The following is a 21,169-nucleotide window of genomic DNA, read 5'->3' on the forward strand; positions in this document are numbered from 1 at the left end:
CCCCAAAAAAGAACAGCTAGAGTTCAGGTCTTACACCATTTGAAATCCAGTATATATATATGTATTTTTTAATTGCAAAGAACTTGACATATGTGCAGAGATACTTTAAACATTGCCGATAACCCTTTTTTGAAGGGTGGAGAGGGCTTCTTCATTGAACTGTGTTCCCATTTGTTTTCCTATCAGTTCACCTTTTAAACTAGAAAAGATGCTGCAAACCACTGCTGATAGCTTCTCACATGGACACAGCACCAGCATTACACAAACAACGACTGAATGAATGACCGTGTCTTGCTGATTCTTCCTCTGGACAGGCTCAGTGTGCTTCTTTGGACTGAATAGTTGTCTTCCTTCCGGCTTCCCTTCTTCCCTCCCTCCCTTCCTTCCTTCATTCCTTCCTTTGCTAAGGATTGAACTCAGAGCCTCGTGGATACTAGGCAAGCACTCTACCATTGAGCTACACCCCTAGTCCTGAATAGGTATGGTCTTATTGGAGAACAGTTTGTAAACATAAGGCCAGATTGTATTAGTTTCTATCCCAGAACTACTCTGTTCTTGTATAGTTCAGTGACTGGCTTTGCTAAGTCTTTATACAGTCTTAGACCACGGTCAATCACTTCAGATTTAACTTCTTCCTAATGAATGATTCATGAGAAATGGCATCAATCCCATGCATAAGAGGTGGGTTGAAGTCCAGGTTATATACAGTGCCCTTAATAGGGATCCAATGATGGCTGAGACAATCTTTAAGTGTTTCAAATTGATTTCTCAAAATCATCATTAGATCCAGGGCCTCTGCCTGTACTAATGTCCTCTGAACATAATCTATTAGCCAGTGCTGACTGCTCCTGGCATCTATCCATGACCTCATTCAGCATGTGATCACAAGATCTGGAATCAAAAGATTTTCTCTAGGTACTGCTTTGCCACATCACCAATTTTTGTGTTGGCTTTGAGGTTCTCCCACAAGAAGTGGCCTCTGGAGAGATGCTGAAGGCCTAAGTTTTGGGAGATCCTCTGGCACACAGTACCTGTTATGGTTTGAATATGAGGTGTTCCCCAAAAGCTCATGTGTGAGACAATGCAAGAAGGTTCAGAGGAGAAATGATTGGGTTGTGGCAGTCTGAAGCCAATCAGTGAATTAATCCCCTGATAGGGATTAACTGGGTGGTAACTGAAGTGGTAGGGTGTGGCTGGAGGAGGTGGGAATTGGGAGCATGTCTTTGGGATATATCTGGCAAGTGGAGCTCTCTCCCTCTGCGTCCTGATCATATGTGACTGCTTCCCTCTGCCACACTCTCCTGCCATGCTGTTCTGCCTTACTTGAGCGCTGAGGAATGGAGCCTGCTTCTATGGACGAAGACCTCTGAAACCACAAGGCCTCAAATAAACTTTTCTTCCCTACAATTGTGCTGGTCAGGTCTTTTAGTCACAGCAGTGAAAAAGCTGACCCCTTCCTTGATCTGTGGCCTGAGGATGACCATGTTCTGGAGTTTGAAAGCCATGGCCTTTGAGAGAAGGGAGGTGGCCAAGCAGGCAGCACAGTGACGGGAAGTGTTTCTTGCCCTCTGTCTCTGGCACCTCTGCTTACATGGGCTCTTGGCTGTTGTCCCTACAGGAGAAAGGAGGGACTTTATCCATCTTCGCATTTGAACTGGTCACTTTTCCTATTAGATCCCATATTCTACTCTGCTCTAATCCCTGTGTTTTTCTATTTGCTTGTTTCTTTTTTGTAAAGTCAGTTTGTCTCCATCTGGCCAACATGGGGCATTCAGTCTGAATCTCATGGAAAACCATTGTCCTCTCACTTCCCTGGCTGACAGACGTGTTTCCTAGTCTTTACCCTTTGCCCCTTCACTCCACCCTTCCTCGGCCATAGGTTTGCTGAAGCAAGTCACAGAAAAGCAATGTAAAATCAGCCAGCTGTAGCTTCTCAGTGTGTTTCTACAACCTGATGCTTAAAACCATTTCATACTTTTATTCCTACTTTTAATTATGACTGTCCCAAATCTTGCCCATTATGTTCAAGAGTCTCATCTTCTTGTTCCAATCACATCTCCTATATCATTAAATATTCATCTAAACTCAATGCTCTTTGTCTAGCTGTATCTGCCAATTTATTCATTTATAATAAATATGTATTAACATATATTATGAAGACCAATTGTTTTACTTTCTGGCAAAAAAAAAAATCCATCCAGTAAAATTATTTCTACCTCATATATCTATCCATGCTCCCATGCTTTGGCCTTGGACCGGATTTGTCCTTCTAGGTAGTAAGGCCAATTACTCCATTTTTGTTCTCTGTCCCAATATTTCTTCACTGAGTAGTTATCTACTGCTTTACAACCATCCCTGCCCATCTTCACTGGTTTCTTCTGTTTTAATAATTATAAGAGTTGCTAACTCTAATTGAGGGTTTAATATGAACCAGACCTGAACTAAGTGCTTTATCTGCACAATCACATTTAATTCCTTCTGTGACCTAATAAAGAAGGAATGATAAGGAGATCCGGGACAAAGTGTTTAGGTAAGTGTTCCAAATAACATAGCTGTTAAGTTGTTGATTTCAGATTGGGTCACAGAAAATTTAATTTCTTTTTTGTAAATTTTATTCTAATTTGTTATATATGACAGCAGAATGCATTTCAATTTATATTACACATATATAGCATAATTTTTCATATCTCTGGTTGTACATAATGTAGAATCTCACCACTTGTGTCTTCATATATATACTTAGAGTAATGATGTCCATCTTATTCCACTACTTTTCCTACCTGCATTCCCCCTCCCTTCTCCTCTCTCCCCTTTGCCATATCTAGAGTACGTCCATTCCTTCCATACTCCCCCCATCCTATGAATCAGCATTCTTATATCAGAGAAAACATTTTGGCATTTGGTCTTTTGGGATTTGCTTACTTCACTTAGCATTATATTCTCCAACTGCATCCATTTACTTGCAAATGCCATGATTTTATTCTCTTATAATGCTGAGTAATATTCCTTTGTGTATATATACCACATTTTCTTTATCCATTCATCTACTGAAGGGCATCAAGGTTGTTTCCACAGTTTAGCTATTGGGAATTGTGCTGCTGTAAATATTGATGTGACTGTGTCCTTGTAGTATGCTGTTTTTAAGTCTTTTGGATATAAACCAAGGAGTGGGATATCTGGATCAAATGGTGGTTCCATTCTCTGTTTTCCCAGGAATCTCCATAATGCTTTCCACATTGGCTGCACCAGTTTGCAGTCCCACCAGCAATGTATGAGTGTGCCTTTCCCCCGACATCCTTGCTAACACTTATTGTTGTTTGTATTCTTAATAGTTGCCATTTTGACTGGAGTGAGATGAAATCTTATAGTAGTTTTGATTTGCATTTCTCTAATTGCTAGAGATGTTGAACATTTTTTCATATATTTGTTGATTCATTGTATATTATCTTCTGAGAAGTGTCTGTTCAGTTTCCTGACCCATTTATTGATAGAGTTATTTATTTTTTTGATGTTAAGATTTTTGAGTTCTTTGTATATTCTAGAGATTAGTGCTCTATCTGATGTGCATGTGGTAAAAATTTGTTCCCAAAATGTAGGCTCTCTATTTACCTCACTGATTGTTTCTTTTGCTTAGAAGAAGCTTTTTAGTTTGAATCCATTCCATTTATTGATTCTTGACTCAATTTTTGTGCTATGGGAGTCTTATTAAGGAAGTTGGGGCCTAATCCAACATGATGGAGATTTGGGCCTACTTTTTCTTCTATTAGGCATAGGGTCTCTGGTCTAATTCCTAGGTCCTTGATCCACTTTGAGTTGAGTTTTGTGCATGGTGAGAGATAGGGAGAGGTTTAATTTCATTTTGTTGGATATGAATTTCCAGTTTCCCCAGCACCATTTGTTGAAGAGCTATATTTGCTCCAATATATGTTTTTGGCACCTTTGTCTAATACAAGATAACTGTAATTATGTGGGTTAGTCTCTGTATTCTCTATTCTGTACCATTGATCTACAAGTCTATTTTGGTGCCAATACCATGATTTTTTTTTTATTACTATTGCTCTATAGTATAGTTTAAGGTCTGGTATAGTGATGCCACCTGCTTCACTCTTCTTGCTAAGGATTGCTTTTGCTATCTGGGTCTCTTATTTTTTCCAGATGAATTTCATGACTGCTTTTTCTATTTCTATGAGAAACATCATTGGGATTTGGATTGGAATTGCATTAAATCTGTATAGTGCTTTCGGTAGTATAGTCATTTTGACAATATTAATTCTGCCTATCCAAGAACAAGGAAGATATTTCCATCTTCTAAGGTTTTCTTTAGTTTCTTTCTTTAGCGTTCTATAGTTTTCATTGTAGAGGTCTTTCACCTCTTTCGTTGATTCCCAAGTATTTTTTTTGAGGCTATTATAAATGGGTAGTTTTCCTCATTTCCCTTTCAGAGAATTTGTCACTGATATACATACAGAAATGCCTTTGATTTATGGATATTGATTTTATATCCTGCTACTTTGTTGAATTCATTTACTGGATTCTAGAAGTTTTCTGGTGGAATTTTTTGAGTCTTTTAGGAATAGAATAATGTCATTGGCAAATAGTGTTAATTTGAGTTCTTCTTTTCCTATCTGTATCCCTTTAATTTCTTTTGTCTGTCAAATTGCTCTGGCTAGTGTTTCAAGAACTGTCTTAAATAGAAGTGGTGAAAGAGGGCATCCTTGTCTTGTTCCAGTGTTTAGAGGGAATGCTTTCAATTTTTCTCCATTTAGAATGATGTTGGCCTGGGGCTTATCATAGACAGCTTTTACAATGTTGAGACATGTTCCTGTTATCCCTAGTTTTTCTAGTGTTTTGAATATGAAGGGATACTGTATTTTGTTCAATGCTTTTTTTTTATCTATTGAGATGATCATATGGTTCTTGTCTTTAAATCTATTGATGTGATGAATCATATTTATTGATTTCCGTATGTTGAACCAACCTTGCATCAGAAAATTTAATTTCAGAACTTGTATTTATAAATACATGACAACACACAGCATTTTGCTCTCAAAATGTGCAAAATGTTGACTATACCCTGTGTAATCACTAGCTTTCACTAGCAGCTTTCCTTGCCAAACTTACCAGAGAGTCCTCTCCAATCACAGTTTCTAAATCTTCATAGACAGTGTACTGAAGCTCCTGTATTCTGCTTTGTGCCCTGTCACTGTATGAAAACTAGAAAACTGATCACTGTGTAGCCACTAATTTTCAAATCTAAGCCTATGTTTCTACTTGAAACTTCCCTTCTTGACCTCTGGGTCAAACCTTTTTCAGGTTTCTCTTGAAGCCACAACTTTTTACCTCTTAACAGATATTGCTAATCCTAGGTTAGTCTCAAGAAAGTATCTAGATATGTAACTGAGCTCCAGCAGGCCAATGCTGAGGAGGACTGATCAATATCTTGAGAGTGTAGACTGTAGCTTAACGTTGGGTGCAAGTCTCAAAACCAAAGTCCCGCACCCAGAAGATGTTTTTTTTTTTTTTTTTTTTCTGGTTGATTTTTAAAGCTGAAATAATTGCAGGCAGAATGTATGCATTCTGCAGTTATTCCCCTTAGTTTGGTCACTGACACTGTGTATGGCTTAGATATTAGGTGTCTCCTGAAAACTCATGTGTGAAGCAATGCAAGAAGGTTTAGAGAAATGATTAGATTATGACAGCCTTAACCCAATCAGTGGATTAGTCCCCTGATGAGAATTAATTGAGAGGTAGCTGAAGGCAGGTAGGGTATGGCTGGAAGAGGTGGGTCATTGGGGGCTTGCCTTTGGGGTATATATTTTGTATCTGGCAGTTGCATTTTCTCTCTGCTTCCTTGATCATCATGCGAGTGGCCTCCATCTGCCAAACTCTTCTACCCTGTTGTTCTGCATCACCTTGAGCCTGGAGGAATGGAGCCAGCTATCTACAGATAATTGAATCCATGAGCCCCCAAATAAACTTTTCCTCCTCTAAAGTTGTTCTTGTTGGGTCCTTTAGCCACAGCAGCAAAAAAGCTGACTAAAACACCCCATCATTTAGGAGCTGTGTGACAGTGGGCAAAAAAGATAATCTTAGTTTAATTTGTGCAAAATGAGTCTAATAACACTACTTATGTTACAAGGTTGTTGTGAGGGTTAAGTGAAATTACTCACCTCAATAAATGTGTGTTCCCCTTATAATTTGCTTGTTTACTTGTCAAACACACATTAAATGCCTGCATAATGTCAGGCACTGTGCAGGATGCTGGGGGAAACGATGATGAATAAGTACAGACACAATTCTTGTCCTCATGTAAACTGGTGTCTAATTGTAGAGATTGCTGTTAATAACACGTCTTAATCCAGCTGCTATGACAGACATGCACTGGGTAATTTATAATGAATAGGAATATGTTGGCTCATTGTTCTAAGGCTGGGGTGTCCAAGATTGAGGCTGGCATCTGGTGAAGACATTCTTGATGCATCATTCCAAGGTGGAAGGGCAAAGAGAGAACAAGAGGGACACAAATGTATCCTTTTACAAGGAACCCACTCCTGTGATAACAAACCCATTCCTAAGATAATGCATAAGCTATTCATGAGGGCAGTGTGTCCCCATGATTCAACACCTCCCTTTAGGTCCTACCACTCAATACCATCATATTGTGGATAAAACTTCCAATGTATGAACTCTGGGGGACATAGTCAAACCATAGAAAGCACAAATACCATTACTTACTTGCATCAAGGCCGTGGATAAGGGAGTGGTAGGTTATATAGTTGGAAAGACATGAGATTTTAAGTAATCATGTGTATCTATTTGAGAACAGCATTTCCAGCACCTTCAACATTTATTATTTCTTTGTGCTGAACCTTTGAACTCCTCTCTTGTAGTTGTTTGTAAAATATATGACAAATTATTGTAAACTATAGTCACCCCACTGTGCTGTACAAAATTTGAACTTACTACTCCTAGGCCACCAGTATGTTGAATTTCCTGTCTGTTGTCAATGGTTTTCTAACATTGAGCTGCCCCCTGCTGGAAATTGAGAGTTCATAACAGCATAGAATCTTGCTGTTGGTGCAATTCCTGTCAACTTACTTGCATGTTTCAATGATCCAGGAAGATACTTTATTTATTTATTTATTTATTTATTTAGTTAGTTAGTTATTGGTGCTGGATATTGAACCCGGGGCCTTGTATAAGCTAAGCAAGTGTTCTATCACTGAGCTAGCCTCAGCCTCAACACTTAACTTTTCATAAACAGAAACTTTGTTTTTAGACTATAGGAAGCCCAGGAAAGATTAAACATAAAAGGTTAATATTTTAAGTAATAGTGCTTAAGTGGGATTGATAAAAACTTCAAAGCACCTGGTGATTCTCTCAGGATAGCTCTCCACCTTTCCCTCTTTGTCTTTTTAGTTAATTCTAGTAAAGATTTCAATGAATCCAAAGAAAGAAGTCTTGATCTTGGAGGTTGTAGTCCAGGTAGGCTACACAGATGACCAAAGTGAACAAGAAAACCGTTAAATACTGGTTATTTAGTTCCTGTGGGGATGTGAACCAAGTGTTAGCAAAACTACACATTTTTAAAGAAAAAATGGAAAGTCAAATTAGTACATAAAATATTTACAAATTTGCATAAATAAATAACTGCAAGGCCACATGCTTTTCATGGTAGATCATCAGTTTCCTAATAAGTAACTATTAGTAGCTACTACTATTATTAATAAAGCTACAATTAAATTTTCACTGGTTTCTGATGAAAATTTTAAAGAGAAACAGTCAAGGGTGATGCTACATATATGCAGTCCAACCATCTCAGGAGGCTGAGGTGGGAGGATCACTTGAGTCCACACGTTTAAGACCAGCCTTGGCAACACAGTGAGACCCTGTCTCAACAATAACAAAAGGACAATGAAATGAATTTTTCTGTACAGATAAATTTACTCAATATAAAGGACTGACTCTTCCCATGATTATATCATCTCTGTGTATTTTATTAAAACATCCTGTTCTATTTATTTATATTTTTTCTGCCATGCTAGGCATTGAAGCCAGTGCCTTGTGCATGCCAGGCAAGCACTTTACCACTGAGTTATATAGCCAGCCTTATTTTTATGTTTATGTTAAAATGTCTTTTGTGAAATGATATTATTAGTTCTGAAGCATTTAATTGGCAAAATTAAGAATTGAGAACTTTACATCATCTTGTTGCATTTAGTTTTGTTTTATTTGTTATTAAAATCCAAATGACTGGGCATTGCTATCAAGACCATAAAAATTCATTGAAAAATTTTAAGCACTATTTATGTCAGGATAACCTTAGACTCCAGCAGTGATATGGAAGATGCATGGATTGTGATTCAAGTCTCGGAAGTCATAGAATGTGAAAAATCAAAGGAATTTTTGCCTTGTTATTTTATTTCATGTCCATGGGCACTAAGATACACTCAAGGAAAAGAATTATCCATGGTTACTTAGGGAGTTAGAACAGAGCCACAATTACATTCTGTTTTCCCAATACCAATACACAGTCTTTCAATTGTTCCAGTCCTGTCTGTGTCAGTCAGACAGTACTGAGACACTGATGTGTCCACCTGAATGGTGGGAAGACTTTGGGTAATAGAATAGGCGATTTGTATAATTGAGCATTTCTGTTAAAATTTTCAACCCATGTGTCATGCTTATTGCATTTTGGGGTACAGAAGTTTGTCTCATAATTGTTATAAGTTGATTTTCCTTTATTTTTTTTCTTTCATGAGTAGGCCTTTAGCTTTAAAAGTTTATTACAGGGCTGGGGATGTTGCTCAATGGTAGCATGCTTGCCTAGCATTTGTGAGGCCCTGGTTTCTACCCCAAACACTGTTTTTAAAAAAAAAAATATATATATATATAATATACATACACACACATATGTGCATTTGTATGTGCTTATATAAAGTAATGTTTTATATAATATACATAGAAAGTAATACATAAATATAATAATATATAAAGTTATATATATGCATATATATTTATGTAAATATATATATATATAAAGTTATACATATGCATAATATATTGCACACATACATATATATTTGGCTATGTTAGAAACTGAGTTGCTTGGCAAATAGATCCATTCAAGTTTGTCACTGATCTGTTTTAACTTCTGCAGGTCTTATATACTCAACCATGCTTCAAAATTGTTTTCTTAGGATGGGAGGTGTAGCTCAGTGGTAGAGCACATGCTAGGTTCACATGAGTCTCTGGGTTCAATATCCAGCAACATATACACATATACATTTAGTTGGCAAAAATATAAAATATAAAATAAATCAAAAGCCAAAAACCCTCAAAACTACATTATTTACTGTGTTGTCTGTATGCATCCTGTTTTCCTGCTGGATGAATTGATTCCACATGGTTAAGAATAACATGGTTTATACTATCTTTTCCCTAGCACCTTTTTTTTTTTTTTTGCATTACAATTCTTTTTTTTTAAATCTTCGTTTGGTAGGTGGTGCTGAGGTTCGAACCCGGGCCGCACGTATGCCTGGCGAGCGCGCTACCGCTTGAGCCACATCCGCAGCCTCTCCCTAGCACCTTTAACTAGTATGCAACAGAGGTTCGTAAAACAAAGACTGACTTGAAAAGCAGTAATTCCTTCTATAAATTGAGCATTATCCCTGTGACAGATACATTGTATAAAAACAAAAAACGTATTTTATTATCTTTTTTTTAAACAAAGAATTTCTCCATAAAACCAGTCTAAAAATATTTTCTTTGCCTACTGCATGCCCCATGCTGTACTGAATACTGGGGATACGGTGGTGAATGGGATGGTCATAGCTCTGGTCCCCACAGGTTAATAGCTTAAGTTTCGATGCAGTGCTGCCTCAAAACTCTCTGATGTATGTTATTCTAAAACATAGGATTGTAAATAAGTGAGAGAAGAGGTACAGTTATGTCAGAATCTGTGAAGGAGAAATAGCAGGTGCTAGGAGTCAGGAAAGACTTTTTGGATACAGTGAAAATTTTATGATGTGAAGGTTGAGTTAGGAGTTAGGTGAACGCTGGGGGAGTGTTTGAGGCAGGAGAGCAGGCAGGGAAGAGGCCCACAGGAAAGAGGTGAAACATGGGTTATTTGAAGAACAGAAGTCCAGAAGGGCTGGAGCAGAGGGGAAAGCTGGCAGGATGAGGCTAGCTAAGGACTTGCTGCCTGTAGTGCTGTGCAGAGCTCTTCATCATGCTTTTCAGGAACAGCCTCTAATCAGTTGTAGGTAACTATAGAAACTGGTATTTTTATATTATTTTATATTATTTGTCTTTTTCACTGTTCTGTGTTCCTTGAGCTCAGAGCCAGGTGATTCTTTTTATTTTATTTATTTTTTTCTTGTTCTTTTTCTTAGTGCTCCCTCTACTCCTTCCTTCCTTGTGCCTACTTCAGCTTTAGCAAGATCCTGCTTTTCTGCAGGACTATTTACTCATGACCACAATGTACAATTTCCTTACTGAGTTGGATTGGTAGAATTTCATTCATTTTTTCAGTCCTTTGTCTGTTCCCTATTTATCTAGCTTCATGTGCCAACCAATTTAGGAAAATGGAAGAAGTTCCTTGTGTGTGCTTACACATGTGCTAACTTAAGAAGAGGCACAGCTGAGACAAAAACAAAACAAAACAAAACAAAACAAAACAAACAAAAAAACTAAACTAAACAAAGAAACAAACAAAAACTCATCTATTTGACAATATATTACAATTTGAAAACACTGCAAATTTAAGTGGTTACCTGATGATGTTTGTGTATGGGGTTAATTATGCTAATATTTCAAGAACAGTTCCTCTGTTTTTCCACTCAGCCCATCTGCCAGGCGGCCTACCAGAATGACTTGGGTCAAGTGTGGCGTTGGGTAAGAGAAGACAACTGCAACGTCAACATTCAAGATGGCTTCAATGGAGACACCCCCCTCATTTGTGCTTGCAGGCGAGGGCACGTGAGAATTGTTTCCTTCCTTTTAAGAAGGAATGCTAATGTCAACCTCAAAAACCAGGTGAGGCTGTGACATATGGTGGGAAATATAATTGTCACCATTCCGGTCTCTTCTAGGTGATGTCTTGTGAATGTAAATTTTTCATTGCTTATAGCTCCTTATTAACAATTTAACAATTCTTTTTTGCCTTACTTTAGAGAGACTGACACATACCAAGGACATTTTATTTGGCTAAAAAGCAAAATAAAATGTAGTTCAACCAGCAAGCATATTTTGTGATTAATTATGTCTTTGTACTTCTGAAGAGAAAGAGAATGGCTCACTCAGTTGTCTGGAGAGAGCTTCTTCCTTTCTTCTTCTCTTCTTCCCCATCCTCCATTTCCCCTCCCTGTCTTTTTTCTTCTCTCCTCTTGCTCACTCTTATATAAGTAATTGAAAATTTTTTTGGAAAAGAAATATTATTGAGAAATTTGCTAAGGAGAAATAAGCTCATGACTTGAAGCTACTTGAGATCACACAGAAAATGTGCTTACAGCTGCAATGTTACTACCTTGGGGTCTTCAGGACCAAGGAAGAGCAGCATGTGTGTCTTACTGTCAGTATCCTTTTAGAACTTCTTCTGAACATCTAGCATCATCATATACTAAAGGCAACATTTAAATTAGACTAAATAAATATCTGCAGTCATTTTTTGCAATAATTATAAATGTCCTGAATCATATCATATGCATTCAATGAGAAAAGCAGCTCATAGGGACCCACTTGCCCCTTCCATATCAATTTAAAAGCTAGCTTATTGGGAGAAAGTAACAATGTGTTATCAGAAAATTGATCACTACAGGAGTTTCTTGCTTGTGCTTACCATTTTCTATTTTCTTTTTTTTGGCTTGGGTGTTCTTTTTAATTTTTAATTTTTCTTTTTTTTTTTTTTTTTTTTAGGTTCTGGGTATCCAATGCAGGGCTAGGCAAGTGCTCTAAGATGGAGTTACACTTCCAGTTCTGGGCTAGTTTAAAAGCAAGTCATGACTATGCTCTGTCTGATAGGCAGCTTAGTACAGTGTGGGACAGGATGTCCCTAGAACACAGTTGAAGGACCAGGTATATAAAGCTGTTTTGAGCAGTTCCACCCAAAGTCAGATTCTGTGAGTTTCTGTCCTCTTTCAAGAAGTGTGCTCACGGGGAAGCTGAGGGAAGGAGATATGTGACAGCTCAGGGTGGGCTGAGGGGGCACCCTTATCTCTGCTCTGTAAAGAAGAACCTCAGCCAGCCTGCTGGGGTCTGCTGGTATCATAAGTATGAAAAGGACTTCATGGCATAGTTTAAACTAATAGACATTTTTATCAGAAGAGTTTTGGTTTGTAATTTCTACTTTTTAAAATGTTTCTAATGGTGTTTTAGTGTTTAATATTTTTTTATTTTCCTCAGATATTTAGTCTGTGTTCATTAATAGTGTAAACCAATACTTTTACATTTCTTAAGTCTGTTGATAAATTATTTTCAGAAGTACTAAACAAACAAAGATCTTAGTGATTGAGAAGCAGATGCCTATAGAAAACACTGGTTCTATGGAAAACAGATTGAATTAAATTAAAACATAAAGATACTTTTTTGGTCTGCAAATTAATCAGGATTTAAAAATAAAATCAAATGTTGACCAGAGAGAAAGTTTAAATTATTATTATCTTATTGGAGCACAATTTGGCAGTACACAATACCTTTCATGCTAAGGAGTCATTGGAAACTTATGCAAAAGATGAATTAGAATCGTTGACAAAGATTTGTGAATGAGGATATCCAGGCAATGATATTTATAAAAATAAGAGATTAAAAACTTGAAATGTCCAATAGATAGAGGGTTTGCCTAAATCAATTAGAAAAGCTCCATTCAGTAGGAAGCCATGCAGTCCTTAGCTCCTCTTCCAATAGGGGATTAATATCTAAGATATATAAAGAACTCAAATAGCTTAACACCAAACAAAAAACAAATTAAAAACAAAAAAAGCAAAAACAACACCCTAATAACCCAATTGATAAATGGGCAAAAGATATAAATAGATGAAATACAAATGGTCAACAAATATATAAAAATATATTTATAAAAATATGTATATAAAATATATACAAATATATAAAAACATGTTCAGCATTCTTTGCAATCAAAGAAATGCAAATCAAAACTGCATTGCTATTTCATCTCACTCCTATTGAAATGGCATTCATCAAGAATACAAATAACAATTGCTGGTGAGGATATAGGGGAAAGGTACACTTAGCCATTGTTGGTGGGACTGTAAATTAGTACAACCATTTTGGAAAGCAGTATGGAGATTCCTCAAAAGATTAGGAATATTACTGCTACAGGACCCAATTATCCCATTCCTCAGTGGTTATCCAAAAGAACTCAAATCAGCATACTATAATGATACAGATACATCAATGTTTATAGCAGAGCAATTCACAGTACCAAGTTATGGAATCAGGCTAGGTGCCCATCAATAGATGAGTGGATAAATAAAATGTGATCTATATAATGGAGTCCTAACTAAGAATGAAATTGTATCATTTGATGGCACTGGAGAGTCTCATGTTAAGTGAAATATGCCAGACTCAGAAATAAACCAGACTTAAAGGCTGAATGTTTTCTCTGATGTGAAAGTTAGATGGGGGGAAAAAAGACAAAAAAGGGGGGGATCTTGTGAAAATAGAAGAGAGATCAGTAGAGTAGAGGTTGGAGGCCAAGGAGGATGGAGGAGAAGAGGGAAAAGGAAAGAACTGGGGAATGAGGTTGAACTAATTATGCTGTGTACATGTATGAATATATCCCAATGAATTCCACTTTCATCTATAACTATAACACACCAATAAAAAAATAAATATGTAGAAGGAAGACCAATAGAGTAGAGGCAAGAGATCAGAGGAAGGGAGGAAGAGAGGAAATGAGGAAGTACTGGGGATTGAAATGGAGTAAATAATGTCTTATGAATTTATGAATCTGTCAAAATGAGCTCCACTAATATGTATATGTATGACATACTAATAAAAACATGAGCAGTCAGTCAATCCTTGCAAACATGTAATTAAAAATATTAATGGCATGGAAAATGTACATATTCTAAATGTGCATCTCTAAACTGGAAAGAAGCAAGATATGATTTTGAATATGCAATATGATTCTATGTTTTAAAATTCTATGTGTATGGAATTGACAACAACCTTGATAGAATATAGCATAATGTCAAGAATTAACTCTGTACTATTTGATAATGCATAATTCTGAATTCTATCATTCTAATCTTCTTTACTCTCCAGAATGTTTACAGGTAGCATGTATACCTTAATAATTAGGAAAACAAGAGTTTTTATTTAAGAATAGAGCTACCTCCAAGTAGAAACTCACTTCTCTTTTCTCTCCTACATTCCCTTTCCTTTTATTGATTTGAATAGTGTTCCAATTATACCATAGCTTTTTCGCATTATACTTATTTGCACATCTTTCTGGCCACCTTTGATTATGAGCCCCTGAGAGTTCACATTCTATATACCACCCCTCAAAGCTTAAGTCCACCACCTGATAAATCTTGATATATTCAAATAATTAAGTTATGTGCATTCTTGTCTGTGTTCATGAGGGAACACGGAAAAATTGAAATAAGGTTAAGATTTTCCTGTAAACATATCATTAAATGAACAATTGTCCACCATAGTTGATTAAGGATAACTATGGCATTACATACTAAGTTCAGTCCTATATTTGTATCTCAATATATTTGTCCCTCAAAAACTAAAATGAATGTGAAAATCTAGCCTTCAATGATTTCTAAAATGCATCTTCACCTCTGTTGTTTGTTGTTGATCTTTGTCTTTCCTTTAGATTGGACTGTTCAATATTCTGGTCAATGGAAATCCAAGTTTATTAATCAGACAAGCCCTACAGAAAGAAATGCCCTGAGTACCATAAAAATAAAAAGCATGAACTTTTTGATGTAGTAATATGCAAATATGAAAAGTGAAATGAAGAGTTCTTTTCTTAATTGTAGAAAGAGAGAACCTGCTTGCATTATGCTGTGAAGAAAAGATTTACCTTCTTTGATTATCTGCTCATTGTCCTCTTGATGCCTGTCCTGCTTATTGGGTATTTTCTCATGGTGAGTACACTTATTAGGGTACAGGAAAAATGAATAGGAGAACTATGCACGATATGCAAGTTTTGCTAGGCCAGTAAGATATTGTAAAGAAATAATAACAAAATAAGCTATTGGTTTGTACATGTGCTCCTTGACGTTTGATGATGTTACATCCCAATAAACCTCTCAAAGATAAAAACATTATAAGCAGAAAATACATTTAATATACCTCACCTACCAAACATCACATTTTAACCACACCGTACTCTGTAGAGTACGGGTCCTTGGACCCCTGTGACCGTGTGGCTGAGTGGCGGCTGTACCTTGCTGTTACTGCTCAGCATCATCAGAGGGTATCATGTGCATATCACCAGCCCAGGAAAAGATCAAGATTCAGAATTCAAAGTGTGGTTTCCTCTGAATGCCCATCATTTTCCCACCATCATAAAGTTGAAAAATCCTAAGTTGAACCACTGTGAGTTTTGTAGAATACCCAGCGTATTCTACGAAAACCATTTCCAATATTCATGCAATGCTAACTATGTAAAGTGAGAGAAGGTAGCAAAAACAGTAGACCAATGGTAAAATAGTCTGTGAAAGATTTATCTATAAAAATAATTTAATCTTGACTTAGTTTTATGTTTTATCTGAAGGAACTACAAAATTCTGAAAATTTAGGGGAAAAATCCTATTCCTACTACTCTCTTTCTCTCTCAGTGGAATTTATATTTTTGCACATTTCTTTATGAACTACTGACATTTAAGGACACATCCTGGTGATGAGATAGAAGACAGTTCCTAAGGGATTTGCACCAAGGAGCCGACAAACACAGAAGATATTTATGGGGAATTTGAAGCCCATCTTTTACCTTGATGTATTGAATCATGTTTAAATAGGAATATATAGTTGGTGTAGGAATGTATTCATATTATGAGAAGAAGATGGAGTTTGAGGGTTTTTGTTTTACCTTCAAATATGGTGACAGCTGTGCACTGATTCTCCACCCCCAAACCCCCACCCCTGCTTCTCTTGTAGCCAGTTCCACCTTTGAGAGATGACTCAAAAGATACATCATTTATTCCAATTAAATAACCACCTTTCCCCCCTTTCTGTAGCTAATTGACCTCAAACCTCCCTCAGTTTTCCCTTTTAACAAAAATTCCAGTATAAATTCAGTCAGTTGAAAGTGTTATTATTTCTTCAGATATTGAATGTTGCAGAATTTGAGGAACTGTAATTAAATATGAAAATGTTGGTTTTGATCTTTTAATTTATGGGAGAGGGAAAATTTTAATTCACTAATAAATTATCTGCTTATATCCTTAAAAATGTTTTCAGAAATTCACTGTGTATTCAGCACACATCATTGGAATATTTGTCATTTGGGGTCAGGAGTAATTTGTTGACTTTTTCAGAGGTTCTGAAGAAAAACATCATAACTACGGGCAAGGCCCATTTGGAATTTGTTGACACATAGCTCTGCTTTTTAAGATGGTCCAATGTTTAGAAGCTGGAGAGGCCTAGGCAAAAATATAGATTGCAATGAACAGCCTGGCTTCAATTGCTCACATACACTATTTATTAATGGAGCCTGACATTGTAAATTTGTGATGCATAAGGAATAAGTGATGTGAGAGGCAAGTATAGGGGAAAGGATCAGAAAGGATCGAGTCACTTCAAAGAAAGGTAGGAGAAAAAAAAGGCAGTTGAGCAGGTGACACAGGAAGGAAGAAGGAGGAGAGAAGACAACTGGATAGCTCCAGATGACAAAGGGCTGATGCCTTATGTGTAGAGAGAGCTCTGCTTTCTCAGGTGAACCTCTGTAGTGGGAAGGCTCTGTCAGGTGGTCAGAACCTTGAGGGACCAAAAAGGAAAAGTGAGTTTCTGAGGAACTTTGTTGGTTTCACTCATTTGTTCTATCATTCAACCTGTATTTTCATGGATCTGTTATGAACCAGACACTGTACAAGGATTAGTGATACCATGATGAACTAAACAGGCATAGCTGTTGACCTCGTGAGCATTAGAGGATGGTGGGGAGTCATTAATCAAATGACAAACACAAGAGAAATCGCCATGAAACAGGTGATACAGAGAAGTGATTGGTGTTGAGGGCCTAGAAGAAAAGGATTTCTTCACCTGGTCAGTTAAGTCCAGGAAGTCTGACACTGGGAAGCAGCAAGGAAAATAGAGGCTCTAAGTTCCTGGAGGAAGAGGAACATGGGCTGAGATATGAAGGATGAATTTGCAAAGCAAAAACGGGAGGTAGGAAGCTTCCAGGTAGAAGGAACATCTGTGCAATAATGCCAGAGGGAGCCTGGTGGGAATGGAGGACTTAACAACAAGCTAGTGTAGCTAACGCAGGGTGATCCAGGAGGTAGCTCTTGTGAGAGAGGATTAGAGCAGTAAGCCCTAGAGGGATCATGTTGAATAGCTTAGATTTGTCTTCAGAATGATGAGAAGCTATGAAGAGTTATGAATCAGGAAGGAAAATATAGAAAACTGATCCCATCCTCAGCAAGAGATAGTAGGTCTGGGTGAGGGTTGAGAATGTACATTTCAAACAAGTACCTGGGTGCTGAGATTGCCCTTCCAAGAGCACAACCTGATATGTCTTCAAGGATTTTAAGATGAGAGATGTTTAGGAGTGTTGAGATTCAGATGAAGCCAATTGATTACAATAGTCTCAGACACAAGATGAAGAAAATGTTTGTCAAACCACTTCTCTTGCACTTACTGTTTGTCACAACAGGTATCGAAGACAAAGCAGAATGAGGTTCTTGTGCGAATGCTCCTTAATGCTGGCGTCCAAGTCGATGCTAAAGACTGTGTAAGTTTATATTTTTAGCCATTCCAAAATAATGTTCATTTAGTTTTCTTTTTACTCACTGCCAGTCGTGCAACTTTGAGGTTATTTATATTCTTCCACTAAACTCATGAGTACAGAATCTTTATTGATTGCAGAACATCTTTAAAAGAACTGGTTTTGACATTGGTAAGAAATAAAGATAAGGAAGACTTTGATAACAACACCATCCTCAGTGCTTAAATTGGAGTCAGAATGCCACTGTGTGAATAGGCCTGCCACTTTTTACTTAGGTAGGTGGCCAATTATAAATTTATTACCTAGTAAGTGCTCACTGGGTGTTAACAGCTGCTTCTTCAGCCAAGAGCCTTTAAGAGAGGCCCCTTTTATAAATGAAAGTTCAAGAAGGGCAAAGATCAAAGAAAATCCAAGTGATGTTATGAGCCGCAATAACATTTGTCTGTAGCAGCATCCGCTGACTTCTTCCCATAAGGATGTGTAAGGTTTTGTTTTGACTTTTTATCCTTGCACCTCTGTACTCACCTTCCTCCCTTAAATGCTAATAGTGGATCAAACATTTTTTTGTATGGTGTTTTATTTGCTTAAATTAATTGGATAAAATTTTAGGTTTCTAGTGTTATATTAAGAAAAGCAAGTTGAAATTTGATTACAGAAAACTAGTGTTCTATTTTTGACAGTCTCTGTGTATTACCATTGTTCTATGAGAAAAAAAATATGTCTTTATCCCTGTTTCTATTAATTCTTTGCATTATTTTAGTTTTTGTTAAATTTGAAGAAGGCTTAAATGGAAATAATTTTTGTGTGGGTAAGACAGTGCAAGCTTGCATGAGAGAGCACAGGACAATAAGTTGATGTAATCTATGTCTTTTAATTCAAATAGAATTTAAAAATTAATTTGTATAGACTACTATTATGCATCCTATTCTCCTAAACAGCTTTGAAGTTTATTAAAATAGGAGATTATTAAAGGTTACGTTGGAGGTTTTTGAAGGTTTTTGTTGATCTTTTCATTTGAATGCAAAAGATTTAAAATTTGTGCCTGTGGTCAAAATTTCTCTCCAGATATTTTTCTAATTATTTATGTCTTTATCTATCTCTAGACAGAGATATTATATTCCTAAGCACACATGTGTCATGTGCATGCACACAGGCACCATCTTTTTCCACCAAACATGTGATCCAAGTTCTAACTCAAAAAAAATCTAGGTTTTATTTTGTTTGTTTGTTTTTGTGGTGCTGGGGATTGAATCCAGGGCTTTCTGCATGGTAGCAAGCACTCTATTGCTGAAGCACATTCCTAGTCCCAAGGAAGTATTTTATATTTTTAGCTAATTAGACTCACTTTATTTCACATGGAAAATTCCAGAGTCCTTCTTCCATTCATCATGCCATCACTTGATAAAAATAAATGATTGTAACATAATTTCCTATGATCTTAGAAGAATTTCCAGGGAATAAGGTCTAGAATTAATTCTATTGGTTTTAACAGTTGAGGATATTGTTTTCTCTTACCAAAACTATGGTTTCTTGGCTACTTTTTGAAAGGCAAATTTTGAACACAAATTCCCACGTTATAAAATATTTTTAACTTGTGGTTAGTGTTTTAAATTGGTACCAACAGAGTATGACTGCTAATTTATAGTACAAAATATGAACTATAGCAAACTAAGTGTGGACTTGTACATCAAACTCCTAAGATCTTATACATATTCTGTAGTGATATGAGCAGCTACCTTCTTCTGACTGAGGATTTTGATTGAAAACCATAAAGGATAGTATTTACAAAAAGGTCCATGGGGAAACTCTCTAAGGGAAAAGATGGTAAAATTATCAGGGTAGTGCTTGCCCAGATATATAAAATTCCACAAAGAAATGTTGGTATAATTAAGCATCATATATTATTATAAATATATCTTATATGTTATCATAGTTACATTCTATAATTTGTAATGGAAAATGAGGAGTGAAGATATTGATGGCATATAGGATACTAATGTACATCTGGAGGGAGAGGAGAAAACTTTTCAGTACAAGATGGTTTGCAATCTGTTCTGCTTAGTCGCACATTACCAAATGTGAATAGTTGCCAAAGAAACATGTGCTAAAGTTTTTGGAAAGCCTGGTTGATGAGCTGCAATGTTGGCCCTTTGTGTTTCAGTATGGCTGCACTGCATTACATTATGCCTGCAAAATGAAAAACCAGACTCTCATCCCTCTGCTCCTGGAAGCCGGTGCAAACCCCATGATAAAGGACAAGGTAAGGATCTGCAAACCTGAGTCTGAAGTTCCCCCTAGCAGCATAATCTTCTAATCCAGGTCTTGTGTTGAAGGAAATCAACCTCCTTTCATGTGAATAATGCTAAAATTAACCATTCTAAGGAAGAAAGGAGCTAGGCCACTCCTTTTAAAACTGAACAACCTTTAAAGGCCTTGCCAAGCCTGAGGCTCAGTCTAATCTGTTTACATTTGCATTGACATTTTATTCTATTGGAAATAAATAACTGAAGTTTCTTTTTCTCCTCAGAATGGTGAGAGCTCACTGGATATTGCACAGAGACTAAAATTTTCCCAGATTGAATTCATGCTAAGGAAAGCATTATAATCCTGTGACCTCAGAGATAGAGATACCAACAAAGTTAAAGGACTGCATTCTGTCTCCATCTTGGACTACTGGTCTGTGCCATTCCACCTGGGTACCTGGACTTAATGGGACAACGATGGCTGCCATAGTTAATGTTTTTGAAGAGCCTTTCATTTATAATATTTTTTACTCAGCAGAGTATACCATGGCCACCATCCTTCTAGGGAAAACATTAAAGTTGTTGGTGTCTCCAATTCTGCCCCAAACTGATATTTCAAACTCAGTTTCTCCTGAGGAAGATCATCAGTGTTATTTGAGGTAGAGTTCTCTCCTCCCAGTTGTGTCAGGCTTGTGAAGAATCTATCCTGTCTATCTCATGCACTAAGAGACAAATTGTTCCTCTCAGGGTCCTTTAACTACCAAGAGGAAGAATCAAAGTATGTACATTTGTATAGAACCGTGTAAATGTGTGTGTGTGTGTGTGTGTGTGTGTGTGTGTGTGTGTGGCGGGGCAGTTTAGAGAGTCCAGTGTAAACATTCCTTGGATCAAAACAACTTCAATAAAAATACCTCTCAGTTGTCAGTGGTGGGTGTGTTTATACCTCAGATTAGTAAATGCTACAAAGCAGAGCTTCTTCCTCCCTGCTCACCCAGTACTG

At 36.9% G+C, this 21,169-nt stretch overlaps 1 protein-coding gene and 1 pseudogene across 1 annotated transcript in view; one reads left to right on the plus strand and one right to left on the minus strand.

The window, feature by feature from the left end:
• The window catches only part of Ankrd22 (ankyrin repeat domain 22), a 35,352-nt gene extending 14,259 nt beyond the window's left edge, over positions 1 to 21,093 (plus strand). The window contains exons 2-6 of the mRNA XM_048807422.1: positions 10,846 to 11,037; positions 15,015 to 15,122; positions 17,855 to 17,932; positions 20,088 to 20,186; positions 20,454 to 21,093. Of these exons, the coding sequence (XP_048663379.1) occupies positions 10,846 to 11,037; positions 15,015 to 15,122; positions 17,855 to 17,932; positions 20,088 to 20,186; positions 20,454 to 20,531 (555 nt within the window). The 3' untranslated portion in view covers positions 20,532 to 21,093. The remainder of the gene's footprint in view (positions 1 to 10,845; positions 11,038 to 15,014; positions 15,123 to 17,854; positions 17,933 to 20,087; positions 20,187 to 20,453) is intronic.
• On the minus strand, positions 111 to 1,083 carry LOC107153412 (annotated as a pseudogene).
• Positions 21,094 to 21,169: the final 76 nt, after the last annotated feature.

This window comes from Marmota marmota, unplaced genomic scaffold (genome assembly GCF_001458135.2).
Source record: "Marmota marmota marmota unplaced genomic scaffold, marMar, whole genome shotgun sequence".
In the NCBI taxonomy this organism is placed as follows: domain Eukaryota; kingdom Metazoa; phylum Chordata; class Mammalia; order Rodentia; family Sciuridae; genus Marmota; species Marmota marmota.